The sequence below is a fragment of the Entelurus aequoreus genome, linkage group LG15, assembly GCF_033978785.1.
Source record: "Entelurus aequoreus isolate RoL-2023_Sb linkage group LG15, RoL_Eaeq_v1.1, whole genome shotgun sequence".
Classification (NCBI taxonomy): domain Eukaryota; kingdom Metazoa; phylum Chordata; class Actinopteri; order Syngnathiformes; family Syngnathidae; genus Entelurus; species Entelurus aequoreus.
Window position 1 is genome coordinate 37,496,580 of NC_084745.1, and position 15,563 is coordinate 37,512,142.

Below are 15,563 nucleotides of genomic sequence, written 5' to 3' on the forward strand. Positions count from 1 at the left end.
AGGAGGCAGTGACGTGCAGTCAGGGGAGGCAGGTGAGGCGGGGCCTCACATGCCATCATGGAAAGAAAAAAAATGTAAAAAGAAAAAAAAAAAATTTAATTGTTATATGTATCCAGTGATTATACTATAAAGTTATTTTCCATTTAACTTCACCAGTTTTAGATTATTTTTATTCAAAATCGCTGAATTTTCACATTTGCCGTTCAAATACTGAGAAGAGACGATGCGGTGATCAGCAGCCAGTTGAGGCACGTCACTGGTTGTGCCTCAACATGGATTGCGGACTCGGCTAACTGATGGCCTGCTGTGCAGTGAGACCGTATTGCTATATGAACTATATTACACATTTCCATAGTTTAGTTAGCTGAGGTATATAATGTACAGTGTATTTTGTCAACAACTGTATGTGTGTAAGTATTTCTTGTGCCGAGCAATCATAAAACGGCTGCGAAGACGCACTGGCTGAGGCTCGCAGTAATCCCGCCTCCTGGCGGTAGAGAATGCACCCCCGCCGTAGAATGCACCCCCTGACGGGAGTGTTGTATCAACTAAAGCCCATACTTAAATTTTCCACGTGCAAGATTAAATCTACTTAAAAAAGTTATTTAATAAGAAGCCAAAAAGTGCAAAAACAATAATGTTCGTGTTGGAAGAGTTGTGAATGACTGCAGGGCCACAACATTAGGTACACCTGCAGACTGCAGCACGGATTTCATATTTCATTCTTTCACAACTCCTCCAACACGAACATTATTGTTTTTGCACTTTTTGGCTTCTTATTAAATAACTTTTTTAAATAGATTCAATCTTGCACGTGGAAAGTTTAAGTGTGGGCTTTAGTTGATATAACACTCCCGTCAGGGGGTTCATTCTACGGCGGGTGTGCATTAATCCAGCACAACAGTGGCGCATGGACTTCATTTATAAGTAAAGGTAAGACCATAACGTTTTTTTTTATTAAATGTGCTTTTTTGTGTGCTACAGTTTGTATGTGTAAAGTTAAGTTAAAGTACCAATGATTGTCACACACACACTAGGTGTAATGAAAATTGTCCTCTGCATTTGACCCATCCCCTTGATCACCCCCTGGGAGGTGAGGGGAGCAGTGGGCAGCAACGGCGCCGCGCCCGGGAATAATTTTTGGTGATTTAACCCCCAATTCCAACCCTTGATGCTGAGTGCCAAGCAGGGAAGAATGCTGGTATGAGCTTTTAAACATAACCTGTTAACTGCTGCCAATCAAATGGTGAATAAGATACTCTTTAGGGTTCATATGTTTGTAAATCTGACTGTGATGAAGTCAGTGCCTCACCAGCCATGAACCTCACCGCACGTCACTGTCAGGAGGCGTGTTCTGAACTATAAAACTATATTGTCTTAGCTATCCATACACTTGGGTAAAACGGAATCCATCCTGTTTGGGTCCCACATCAACCTTAAGAAAGTCAATGACTTCACTATAAAAGTGGGTGACATTGTTATCACCAGGAAAGATGAGGTCACCTACCTAGGTTCCATTAGGCTAACCTTTCCTGTGATAAAATGGCAACCAAGGTAATCAGAAAGGTTAACCAACGAACGAGATTTCTCTACAGAATCTCCTCTCGATCTGGTCAACAAAAGCACCATGAGGATTCTGGCGGGAACTCTCGTTCAACCCTTTATCGATTACGCATGCACCTCCTGGTACCCTAGCACCTCCAAAACCCTCAAATCTAAACTCCAAACATCTCAGAACAAGCTAGTCAGGTTACTTCTAGACCTCCACCCCAGATCCCACCTCACTCCTACCCACTTCTCTAAAGTGGGCTGGCTCAAGGTTGAGGACAGAGTTAAACAACTTGCACTGAGCCTAGTCTATAAAATCCGCTACACCTCCCTGATACCGAAGTACATGTCAAACTACTTCCTTAATGTAAATGACCGCCATAACCACAACACCAGGGGGAGCTCCACTAACCACGTTAAACCCAGATTCCGAACTAACAAAGGTCTTAACTCATTCTCTTTCTATGCCACATCAATGTGGAATGCGCTCCCAACAGGTATAAAAGAAAGGGCATCTCTATCCTCCTTCAAAACCGCAATAAAAGGTCACCTCCAGGCAGCTATACAATCCTAAACTAACACCCTCCCCGGATTGCTAATAATCAATTGCTAATAATCAAATATAAACAATCAAATGCAGATACTTTTTCTTATGCCTTCTGATCTCTCTCTCTCTCTCTCTCTCTCTCTCTCTCTCTCTCTCTCTCTCTCTCTCTCTCTCTCTCTCTCTCTCTCTCTCTCTCTCTCTCTCTCTCTCTCTCTCTCTCCCTCTCTCTCTCTATGTCCACTACTTGCTGTCCATATCCTACCCCCCCCCTCCACACCCCTGATTGCAAATAATGTAAATAATTCAATGTGATTATCTTGTGTGATGACTGTTGATGATAGTATATATGATAGTATATATCTGTATCATGAATCAATTTAAGTGGACCCCGACTTAAACAAGTTGAAAAACTTATTCGGGTGTTACCATTTAGTGGTCAATTGTACGGAATATGTACTTCACTGTGCAACCTACTAATAAAAGTCTCAATCAATCAATCAATAATAAGTAACCACTTATTGTAGTTGCATATTTTCTACAGATTAAGCATGTATTCAATATATATTTTTAAATGCATTATAAAAAAAATTCTGGTAGGGAGTCAGTGGCGCTCCCGTGCGTCATTTATTGCAATGACAGTAGAGTGAAAGTAGTTGAAATTGTGTGTGATAATACTCCCTGATTTTTTTTTTTTTATCTACCACTTTTCAATTTTTATAATATTGTTCTTTTTTATTACGACTATGCTATTATTTTCATACAAAACAAAGTAGCGGTATTCAAATATTACAGCACGTGACGTCGTAGAAGCGCCACCGTAATACATTGCTGGAACGGAAGTGACGTAGTGTTTGCGCATGCGTGGACCTATCGGGGCTTTCAGCACTGTTTGGGTAGCGATGTTTATAGTCGACTAGATGTCTATGGTATCACACTGCATAATGTCGTATTTAAGAGCTTCATTAGGAAATTGGTAGATTTAGTCTGGGATTTGAAAACAACTAAGCAGAAATATGGTTGAATAAATAAAACCTAATTGGTTATACATACTATAATTTTAAATGATTATTATAGCTATGTTTGAATGGCTATATATTTCATTTAATGCTGTAACAACGGGACGGCGTGGCGAAGTTGGTAGAGTGGTCGTGCCAGCAATCGGAGGGTTGCTGGTTACCTTCTACCATCCTAGTCACGTCCATTGTGTCCTTGGACAAGACACTTCACCCTTGCTCCTGATGGGTGCTGGTTAGCGCCTTGCATGGCAGCTCCCGCCATCAATGGGTGAATGTGGAAATACTGTCAAAGCGCTTTGAGTACCTTCAAGGTAGAAAAGCGCTATACAAGTATAACCCATTTATTTAACGAAATTTGACGTCTTGGGTGCATAGTGTCATGTTTTACGTAGGTCCCTGAACGCAACGATAGTAACCAAGGCAATGACGCTTTTGCTCGTAACCTAGGCATTCGCTGGCAAACACTAGCTACAATACACTGCGAGCTGGTCAGTCTGACAGATTATCTTCTAAAAAATAGTGTATAACCTATGTTCATATTTACTTTCATTATTTGGTTAAACAAAATTAGCTTAACAGCCAATCTACACTATAGCTAACTGGAGTGTTTTTTAAATTACAGGCCACACGCACTTTTCCTGTCAGTTTGAGCCACAAGCTAGCTAAATGTGTGACGCTAACGTTAGCGCAACAGCCACCATGGTAAGAATCTTTTTGTTGTAATTCATCCTTTGTAGTTAGAAGTATTCCTTAGAATGTGTCAACTTAAACATACTTTGCTACGTTGTCTTAGAGTACCTGTGGTATATTGTAGTTACGGGGCTAAAGATAGCTCGGCGGCTAATTACCCTGGCTATCACTGTAGCAAATGTTGGTATCGATCCGATACCAAGTAAAAACAGGGACCAGTCAGTATCGAAGATACTGATATTGTTCACTTTTTACAAACAAAAAGCAACAACAAACCTATTTGTGAACAATAAGTAGAACAATGTAAGACATTACAAAAAAAATCTACAAAAATTACACTTATTTCATTTTATTTCGTATGAAGCACAGGGGTTAGTGCATGTGCCTCACAATACGAAGGGCCTGAGTTCAATCCCGGGCTCGGGGTCTTTCTGTGTGGAGTTTGCATGTTCTCCCGTGACTGCGTGGGTTCCCTCCAGGTACTCTGGCTTCCTCCCATGAATTGATTAACGTGGACCCCGACTAAGTTGAAAAACTTATTCGGGTGTTACCATTTAGTGGTCAATTGTACGGAATGTGTACTGTACTGTGCAATCTACTAATAAAAGTTTCTATCAATCAAAAAAACTCCCACCTCCAAAGACACGCACCTGGGGATAGGTTGATTGGCAACACTAAATTGACCCTAGTGTGTGAATGTGAGTGTGAATATTGTCTGTCTACAAACCCTGTTTCCATATGAGTTGGGAAATTGTGTTAAATGTAAATATAAACGAAATACAATGATTTGCAAATCATTTTCAACCCATATTCAGTTGAATATGCTACAAAGACAACATATTTGATGTTCAAACTGATAAACATTTTTTTTTTGCAAATAATCATTAACTTTAGAATTTGATACCAGCAACACGTGACAAAGAAGTTGGGAAAGGAGGCAATAAATACTGATAAAGTTGAGGAATGCTCATCAAACACTTATTTGGAACATCCCACAGGTGAACAGGCAAATTGGGAACAGTTGGGTGCCATGATTGGGTATAAAAGCAGCTTCCATGAAATGCTCAGTCATTCACAAACAAGGATGCAGCAAGGGTCACCACTTTGTCAACAAATGCATGAGCAAATTGTTGAACAGTTTAAGAAAAACCTTTCTCAACCAGCTATTGCAAGGAATTTAGGGATTTCACCATCTACGGTCCGTTATATCATCAAAGCGTTCAGAGAATCTGGAGAAATGACTGCACGTAAGCAGCTAAGCCTGTGACCTTCGATCCCTCAGGCTGTACTGCATCAACAAGCGACATCAGTGTGTAAAGGATATCACCACATGTGCTCAGGAACACTTCAGAAACCCACTGTCAGTAACTACAGTCGGTCGCTACATCTGTAAGTGCAAGTTAAAACTCTCCTATGCAAGGCGAAAACCGTTTATCGACAACACCCAGAAACACTGTCGGCTTCGCTGGGCCTGAGCTCATCTAAGATGGACTGATACAAAGTGGAAAAGTGTTCTGAGGTCTGACGAGTCCACATTTCAAATTGTTTTTGGAAACTGTGGACGTTGTGTCCTCCGGACCAAAGAGGAAAAGAACCATCCGGATTGTTATAGGCGCAAAGTTGAAAAGCCAGCATCTGTGATGGTATGGGGGTGTATTAGTGCCCAAGACATGGGTAACTTACACATTTGTGAAGGCGCCATTAATGCTGAAAGGTACATACAGGTTTTGGAGCAACATATGTTGCCATCCAAGCAACGTTACCATGGACGCCCCTGCTTATTTCAGCAAGACAATGCCAAGCCACGTTTTACATCAATTTGGCTTCATAGTAAAAGAGTGTGGGTACTAGACTGGCCTGCCTTTAGTCCAGACCTGTCTCCCATTGAAAATGTGTGGCGCATTATAAAGCCTAAAATACCACAACGGAGACCCCCGGACTGTTGAACAACTTAAGCTGTACAACAAGCAAGAATGGGAAAGAATTTCACCTGAGAAGCTTAAAAAATGTGTCTCCTCAGTTCCCAAATGTTTACTGAGTGTTGTTAAAAGGAAAGGCCATGTAACACAGTGGTGAACATGCCCTTTCCCAACTACTTTGGCACGTGTTGCAGCCATAAAATTCTAAGTTAATTATTATTTTCAAAAAAAAAAAAGTTTATGAGTTTGAACATCAAATATCTTGTCTTTGTAGTGCATTCAATTGAATATGGTTTGAACAGGATTTGCAAACCACTGTATTCCGTTTAATAATAAATAATGGATTAGATTTTATATCGTGCTTTTCTATTGTTAGATACTCAAAGCGCTCACAGAGAAGTGGGAACCCATCATTCATTCACACCTGGTGGTGGTAAGCTACATTTGTAGCCAGAGCTGCCCTGGGGTAGACTGACGGAAGCGAGGCTGCCAGTTTGCGCCTACGCCCCCTCCGACCACCACCTACCATTCATTCATCATTCATTCACCAGTGTGAGCGGCACCAGGGGCAAGGGTGAAGTGTCCTGCCCAAAGACACAACGGCAGGGATTTTGGATGTCAAGAGGCGGGGAGCGAACCTGCAACCCTCAGGTTTCTGGCACGGCCGCTCTACCCACTACGCCATACCGTTTATATTTACATCCAACACAATTTCCCAACTCATATGGAAACAGGGTTTGTATCTGTGTTGGCCCTGCGATGAGGTGGGGACTTGTCCAGGGTGTACCCCGCCTTCCGCCCGAGTGCAGCTGAGATCGGCTCCAGCACCCCCTGCAGTCCCTAAAGGGACAAGCGGTAAAAAATGGCTGGATGATTTTTGAGGAAAATGAGGTCAATAGTGTGAGTAGTTTGTAAACAACTGTATATGTAACATAATATTTCAACAACACAACAAAGAACGAGAGTATCATTCCTATACCGAAGACAGGGTGTCCATTTCTTCATTAAATTGTTTTTTAACTTTGCTCCAATTTCCTTTACGAAGGCTGAATTTGGGTGTAATGAGCATCATCAGAACGAGGTGATCAGCTACATGCGATTTGCACGTTCAAAGCGGATTTTGAGACTCAAGACTGTGGACTCCTGCTTCGAGGAACTCAAAGACAGCAGGTGGGTGCTTGTTCTGCTCTTTATTTATTAATATGTTTTCTTTAGTTTCCCTCCGGCAGGCGATACAAATCACTGTATGCCATGACAACCTGTTAAAAGAACAGTTTCTTCCCCTAGGCCAGTTGTGTCAAAGTCAAGGCCCGCGGGCCAGATCCGGCTATGGCCCTCGGGATGATTTTGATTAGTATTAGAACCGTCCCGCAGGCCACAGCCGCCTGCTGTTGTTTTGCACGCACCAATACTTCATCAGTGTTGGCGCTAGGAATTTGCAAAATGGGGTCCCAGGGACCCCATCAAGTCATAAAAATGGGGTCCCACAGTACATTTTTGGGGTCCCACTTTTTTGTAATCGTTTTGAAAACAAATGATAAATGTATGCATTATCCTGTTATATCTCACATTCTGCATTGTGTTTTGGAAAAAGGTTGTCATAAACGTTACTTAATTCATAAAAGAAAATAATACTAAAGAAAACACATTTTTATGCATATGTAAATGTATTCAGTTATAAACATTCATTCACTTTCTTCTTTCCTTCATGGATCTAAACTTTCCGCTGCCGGTATTTTTTTCTATATTTTTATTGTAATATTTTCAGAATGTGTTTGTTCTAATTTTGGCCAAAGTAAGACAAAGAAAACAATCTGAATTTGTCTTTATTTTTAATTTTTAATGCCATGATTTTAATAGTTCGGCCCGCGTGTGCACATATTTTCCTCCACGCGGTGCCTGAGCTAAAATGAATCTAAATGTACTAACTCATATTCACTTCATCATCCTTTTGTCCTATTCACCACTGCACTATTATCTTATTAGCCTTGCGCATATTAGTTAATTAGATACTTGTTTGTAGTTTTAAAATATCGGTAATATTTATTTGTCAGTCTACCATGTCAAATTCCTTTTGTGTCAAACATACCTGGCCAGTAAAGCTGATTTGAGGACACACGTGTGATATTTAATGTCCTACAGCCCTTTGTTCCTTGCCTTTGTCAGAAGGCATTGGCAACTAATCCCATTAAGAATGACTTCCATATTCATTTTGGATGGAGTTTGGCTTGCTGTTAACTTGTGTCCATTTACACACACAAGAGGAACAGTACATTGCTCATGCAAAAGTCAGAGATACACATCCTTAATTAAGTCAGCAAAAATAATAATTTGCCAATAGGATATTACATGCAAAGATAAGTAATAACATGCGTTCACTCTTGCTGCACACTAAAAAGGCACATTTATGATACAGATCTTGTCAATTTACAGTTGTATTAATGTGTCTGTATTTGTGTCCATAGGCTGGTGGAGGAAACCTTCACCGTGGACGAGGTGAGGGATATGCTGGATGGGCTGCACGCGGTGGTACGCGGCGAGATGGAGATGGAGCTCATCAACACTGCACACACCAACGTCCTGCTCCTCAGGCAGATCTTCTACCAGGCCGAAAAGTTTTTCCTCCGGCTGCAAACGGACATCTCAGAGCTGGAGAATAGGTGAGCATTGAGGTCAAATACAGATACTTTCGCTGTTGTGCGTTTTTTCTAAAAAGCCTCTGGGATTATAACCTTGTTTTTTATGTTTGACAAGAGATGTATATTTTGGTATCGGTGTTGGTATCAAAATGTATTTCGATACTTATCGATACTTTTCACAATAAAGGAGACCACAAAAAAATAATTATTGGCTTTATTTTAACATAAAATCTTATAATACATATATATGCATTTCTTATTGCAATTAAAGAACCCATTAAATAACATATATTAGTGAACCATTTCAAAGCCAAAATACATCCATTCTCTCTCTTCTATCTCCATTTTGTTTCCGCTTGTAAGTGCGCTGTGTGTGTGTTGACTCACATGACCCTCGGCTAATATTACCAGCAATGTCAACACGGCGCGCCATTATGTCAATGAAAAAAAAAAAAAGGACCGGTATTTTTCAAAAGCTGTATAGTACCTTTTTTAATTCATTATTACCACAGTACTTTAGTAGTACCACAGTACTTTTATTAGTATCAATATACTGTATAACCATGCAAGAGACACATTGTGGTTTGCTAATCAGCAATCAAAAAAGCTGCAGCAGGCTGAGGTCATACGCGTGTCAGCTAAATAAATGCATCAAATGCCACTTCGTTGCTTAGATGTGGCTATTTCACGCATTGCAACCCAGGTAAAATTGACATTCCATGATGCCACTCCCTGCACAATAATATGTTTTGGTGAACTTTGTCACTTTTCACCTCACTAACCTTTAATGTGAGAGTTGTTCACATGCACATGATGGGTGGATGAAACTCTGAAGCAAAAAACTTTTTTTCAATGCTACGTGACTGATAGTGTCTAAAACGACGCATACGCCCCGTCATGAGGTGCTGTCTACGTGCGTTTAGCTGCTTTTTAAACCACATCTGAGCTCTTTCTTTGGCCACAGGTTTTTTTGTGTAAACAAGGGTGTGACAAAATGTCATAACATGTGATACAAAGGATTATATATCAGTGATATATGAAAATGATATACCGTAAATGCATTTTGAAATGTTGCTGTTTTCTTTACACACAGGGAGCTGTTAGAGCAAGTAGCGGAATTTGAGAAGACTGACTTTAAAGCCACTGATAAGGTGCGCCACATTGTGAAGTACTGTATAATACAGTTCATACAGTATAATGTGTGTCTTAAAAAATCCCAGGATTAGTGTCACAAAAGATATCTTTCACATCCAATTTACAAATTTCCCCCTTCCAAGTAATCCCTGTGGACTCTACCCCACTTTCCCAGCTTTCTCTGCCACATCTACTGTATATGCACTCCTGGAAAAATTATTTTGGAATCCTATGCATGGCCATACTGGTGTCGGCCCTTTTAACGATCCATTTGAACATGAGAAAGAGGATAAAAAAACAGACAGCGCCACGTCAGGTCTGGTGAGTAAGTAGGTTGTTCCTCCAGCGTGCGTCTGTCATGGTAAAGCAGCCACAAGTTGTCCTGCCACAACTCTCACCTCTTTGCCTGCACTGAACCAGGATCTTTCCGTATATGTAATGGTTGATTGTCTGGCTTTGTGGCAAGAACTCACAGTGAACAATGGCCAATTACATTGAGTCTTGAGATGCACTTCCACAGGCCCGGGGAGCATTTGAGATAAGAGCTGTCTCTCGGCTAATTGTTATGCTTTAAGTTGCAAGCAAAAATCTGAGTTACAAGCATCCCGCCAGTAGTTGGCATAACAAATGCCACAGTGAACCCCCTAAGATCCGACCGGAACAAATTAGCTTATAGCTAGAGATGGACATAAACTTTGTTTTCCAACCATGGGAATAAAGGAAGTACGTGTGAAGGACAGTGTTGAGAAGAAGGCCATGATTGATTGATTGATTGATTGAGACTTTTATTAGTAGGTTGCACAGTGAAGTACATATTCCGGACAATTGACCACTAAATGGTAACACCCGAATAAGTTTTTCAACTTGTTTAAGTCGGGGTCCACTTAAATTGATTCATGATACAGATATATACTATCATATATACTATCATCATAATACAGTCATCACACAAGATAATTACGTTGAATTATTTACATTATTTACATCTTCATTAAATTAAAGAAAGAAATCATTAAAAACATGAGAGCCTGTGTAGATAGCTAACTTGGCTAAGAAGTTGGAGTGTAGCACTGCTGGTCTGCACCGTAGTGAATAGGGGTGCTAAAAAAAAAGATTCTCATCAGTATCAGGATTCTTATTTATTCCTATTTTAAATCGAGAGATAGGCTCCAGCACCCCCTGCAACCCCGAAAGGGACAGGCAGTAGAAAATAGATAATAAATTAAAAAAATAAAATTTTCTTTGCAATTTTGAATTTTAGTTAAATTTTTTAAATATCTTTTATAAGAATACATTTTAAAAAATATGTTTTTAGCCCATCTCCATGCTTACTCGCTGCACGCTTACGTTAGCAACTAAAACTGAAAATGTTTAATTATTATACTAAATAATACATCGCGAGAATCGGTTTGAATCAAGAATCGTGTTAAATTAAGAATCGATTCTTATTTTTAATCGTCACCACAATAATCGTAATCGGATTGAATCATGAGGTGCCCAAAGATTCCCACCTCTAATACTGAAACAGACAGTATTACAGCAGTAAATAACCCCAGTCAAATATGTTAAAATTATATCTGAACAGCAGACATTATGCATAAAAATATGGAGAAGCTGTCGGGAGATACCTTAGAATTCCACTCTACAAGGTTAATACTGTACATTATTATTACATTACTACATAAAACTAATGTAGGTGTTTGTAGTACATCCTATTGTAGGTTTTTTTATACAATATTTCTTATTAAAAGTGTTGTTTTCCTTTTTAAAGGAATGTTACATGTTAAAATTGTGCTGTTTTGGGAGGACCAGGCACCAATTAAATAGATTTCAGTATTTCAATTGGCGACGTTGACTTGAGATACAAGTGTTTCAAGTTAAAAGCACCCTCACGCAACCAATTTAAGCCTGTAAGTTAAGATACTGGTTTTTGAAAATTACCTGAATCATGGCCTAAATACACAGGTGCATTCTGAACTCTAAGGTTGCTGTACCGTTAACACTGCTTGTCAAGATGGCCGTGACCACAGAGCTGCAGAAGATCCAGGAGGAACCTTCAATGATCGATAAAGCCGTGGCTAAGGAGGGCTTCAAAAATAAAAAATTGTAGTTTGGATTTGAAATATATCTTTTCCGTCACACCTTGTATTTTAAAAGCCATCAATATGTGCCATTTGATTAGTAGCACAGTGGATTGTTTTATTTGCCCAGATGAACCAGGAGAGCAGCAAACCCAAGTTGGCACCGCTGAATGAGGGTGGCGTGTCTGAGCTTCTAAACAAGGTCTGAAGCTTGACCGTGTGGAGAACACCACCGAAAACTATTTCCAATTCATTCACCTTGGATTTATTTTCATACATTTTAGGAGATTGCAAGACTACAGGAGGAAAATGATAAACTGAAAGCCAAGCTGCGCACTTTAGAATCCCAGGTATAAAAACATACTTTCATACACCATTCACTGCAACTTAAGTTGATACTGCTTACGTCGACAACCAGTGTAAGTCGACCAATTTATCAAGTACTGGTCCACCGTGTTTTTATTAGGGGTGTCCTGATCCAAGCTCTGATACAAGCACTCATGCAGAGGGTTTACTTGAGCAAAGATGGACAGCCAGTTAACATCTACATTTCCTGTATTTGGGTGAAGTCATTTACAAAAGGTAAACATGGTAGGCTATAGGCTACTAAGAGCTAGCAGCTACACAGCAACTAAGCACACAACTGCACACAAGGCACACAAGCTACACGTATGTAATAAGTCCTTAATTAAAATATAATGCAGTCTGAAACATCATGTTTGTCAATGTAAATAAGTATCAAATATAGTAATTATAGTTACATATCACTTACACATACAGAGTATCCAAGGCAGAAGCATATTAGAAAGTATCTAGTAGCAAACGTATCCGCATCATTCCATTTACTGCGTCATAAGCTTAGCTTATTTTTTTTTTTAAATTGTGGCCACTGGATGTCACCAAACAAAACAAATACCACTCTATAGAAAGACAACATAAGTCCATTCCAGACGGTTAATGATAAATATGTGACTATTTTTCATACCTAAGTATTTTCATTTGATCAAGTCATTTCTACCTATGACAAAAAATGTGGGACCCAAAGGAGTCGTTTCTATGAAAAATTGGTCCGTTTGGATCATGTTGGAAAATTGTTAATGATATCACGGCTAGTGTGTTTTTGCAAAAGCCAATTTGTGGATGCTTCAAAATCAATGTTCTTATTTCCTTAGGCAATGAGTGTGCTGGACGACAAGACCAAGGCAGAGAGAGCCCTTAAAGACCTCCGGAATGTGCAAGGTGACCAGCAGGTAGCGTTCAATATCTGACCTTCTTTGTGACGGGATTGTTAAAGCACTTTTTTGAAGCTGTCAATCTCATTTCTAATACAAGCTGAGCGCTCACGCCAATGAGATCAGCTGTCTGCAGAACACCGTGGCGGCCCTCAAGGACGACTACGAGCGCTCGCTGACCGTCAGCGCCGCCTCTCAGAATAACCTGCAGGAGAACCTGGTCTCTGCCAAACACGAACTCCTGCGAGTACAAGAGCAGCTGGCCTTAGCGGAAAAGGTCCACTGCCACAAGTCATTTTATGCCAGAGCGTGATGTTTTAAATGTGTCTTTTCATTATGTGTCTGTCGGTGTCCAGGAGCTGGATAAGAAGTTCCAACAAACGGCTGCGTATCGCAACATGAAGGAGATCCTGACAAAGAAGAATGAGCAAATTAAGGACATTAGAAAACAATTGCAAAGGTGAGTCAACATGGTTTAGACACATTTTCAAGGCCATGGACCCCCATACGGATGGAGTTGAGAGATGGCACGGGGACCACCCTATTTGTATATCCAATATAAATAGTTTTTTTTAAATTAAACTGGTCCTAAAGGTACCTTGTTATTGTGCAATAATAAGATATTCAAATAATATAGCATAATGCTGTAAATAGCTAGCTTTCAATTAACATGTTAATCACTAGCTGACAACGGGTACGCTAATTATTAGTTGACAACTGATGCGCTAATCGCTAGTTGATAACTGGTGCATTTATTCCGAGCCGACAACTACCTAATGATAGCTAATGATAGCTGGCAACTGGTGTAATTGCTAGCATGTAACTAGAGCGCTAATCGCGAGCTATATTAAATGCTAACATGGATACATCCATCCATCCATTTTCTACCGCTTGTCCCTTTCGGGTTGCGAGGGGTGCTGCAGCCTATCTCAGCTGCAATTGGGCGGTAGGTGGGGTACACCATGGACAAGTCGCCATCTCATCACAGGGCCACACAGATAGACAGACAACATTCACACTCACATTCACATACTAGGGACCATTTAGTGTTGCCAATCAACCTGTCCCAAGGTGCATGTTTTTGGAGGTGGGAGGAAACCGGAGTACCCGGAGGGAACCCACGCAGTCATATAATTATTTATTAATGACTTGTCCAGAGTGTACCCTGCCTTCCGCCCGAGTGCAGCTGGGGTATGCCCCAGCCCCCCGCGACACCGAGAGGGACAAGCAGTAGAAAATAGATGGCTGGATTTTATTATTTTAAACTTGCAAGGTCCACTGAGTGCGGTGTACATGCCACTGCTTTTGTTAAACAACACTACAGTCTGTTGTAGCAAATGTTAATGTGCATTTCAAAACATTTAAAGTTGTGGAAAAATTGCCTGGGAAATAAAAAAAAATATTTTAAATATAGTCTAATCAACCAAAAATTTCATGACCCCCTGCAGTACATCTGTGGACGCACTGGGGGTCATAGAAGACCTCTGGTTTAGTGTGCTTGTATTAGAAGAGTACAATAATTGTATCAACATAATGACTTAGTCCCCCGTATCATTTTATCATGATAATCACACACACTATTTGTTGTCTGAGTATAAAAAACAAAAAAACACATCAGCATTTTTGGCTAATTTCAGTTTTGTCTCTTACCAGATACGAGCCCAACGAATGAGTTCTTGTTTCTGCTGATGCACCTCGAATGGAAATCCAGGTAGAATGATGGAACCAGAATGTACCCCTGGGTTTGGGAAGAGCAACATTTGACCCCACTGCTGCTGACTGAAGCACAATAAAGCAGCGCTTTCGTGAGCATTTGTTTAATCATGTTTTATTCTGCAAATTTTCTAGCTGCTTCTAGGTGGCTAATTAGAGTTATATGCACCTACCACCATTGACACCTTGTTTTTTTCACTGAACTGGACTCCCAGAATGAAAAAAAAAAGTCCCTTAAAGCCACTACACATTGAGGAGGAGCATTTTCTAAAATCTGACTTTCTGTGAATGTCCGATCCTATAAAAAAGTATGCTGTTTATACGCTTGGCTTTGCTAGAATTATTTCCTTGCTTGCTTATATTATACAAAGAGGATAACCTATGTTGCAAACAATATCACGTATCTTTCATATTAATGTGGACTTTGGACTGGAATGCGAGTAAAGAGAGGGAAAAAAAACAATGTAAAATGTTATACAACATTGTAATTGTACACACATGCTGTATTCCCTTCACACATGCATTTTGTGGTCTGTGCATAAAAGCTGTGTGCAAATAAAAGCGGCAACTAGCTCAACGAAAAGCGACAGCTTGACTCAACAGGGGGCGCCATACCGCAAAAGGTTATGGTTGTCAAGTCCCTGAACACTTGGTTAGGTAATAGGTACTAATGAGGGCCTAATACTTCACATACAAAACCCAAAACCAGTGAAGTTGGCACGTTGTGTAAATCGTAAATAAAAACAGTACAATGATTTGCAAATCCTTTTCAACTTATATTCAATTGAATACACTGCAAAGACAACATATTTAATGTTCAAACTGAGAAATTTTTTTTGGGTGGAAAATAATCATTAACTTACAATTTAATGGCAGCAACACATTGCAAAAAAGTTGGCACTGGGGCATTTTGACCACTGTGTTACATCACCTTTCCTTTTAACAACACTCAGTAAACATTTGGGAACTGAGGAGACCAATTTTTGAAGCTTTTCAGGTGAAATTCTTTCCCATTCTTGCTTGATGTACACCTTAAGTGGTTCA

At 40.0% G+C, this 15,563-nt stretch overlaps 1 protein-coding gene across 2 annotated transcripts; it reads left to right on the forward strand.

Moving 5' to 3' along the window:
• The first annotated feature begins 3,483 nt into the window (after positions 1-3,483).
• lztfl1 (leucine zipper transcription factor-like 1) lies at positions 3,484-15,195 on the forward strand. 2 transcript variants are annotated; one of them, XM_062022063.1, is made up of 11 exons: positions 3,484-3,599; positions 3,734-3,813; positions 6,766-6,890; positions 8,186-8,380; positions 9,453-9,510; positions 11,705-11,776; positions 11,859-11,924; positions 12,747-12,824; positions 12,907-13,083; positions 13,163-13,266; positions 14,460-15,194. In XM_062022063.1, the coding sequence occupies exons 2-11, from the start codon at positions 3,778-3,780 to the stop codon at positions 14,476-14,478; spliced, it is 930 nt and encodes a 309-aa protein (XP_061878047.1). In that variant the 5' UTR covers positions 3,484-3,599; positions 3,734-3,777; the 3' UTR covers positions 14,479-15,194. The 2 variants fall into 2 exon arrangements, with proteins under 2 accessions (XP_061878047.1, XP_061878048.1); XM_062022064.1 differs by having other exon boundaries at positions 3,571-3,632; positions 14,460-15,195.
• The last annotated feature ends 368 nt before the right edge of the window (positions 15,196-15,563 follow it).

Coding starts and splice junctions, on each gene's coding strand:
- lztfl1 (XM_062022063.1), top strand. CDS start 3,778: ATGTGTGACGCTAACGTTAGCGCAACAGCCACCATG. Junction 8,381..9,452: donor ATCTCAGAGCTGGAGAATAG/GTGAGCATTGAG, acceptor CTTTACACACAG/GGAGCTGTTAGAGCAAGTAG. Junction 11,777..11,858: donor TGTCTGAGCTTCTAAACAAG/GTCTGAAGCTTG, acceptor CATACATTTTAG/GAGATTGCAAGACTACAGGA.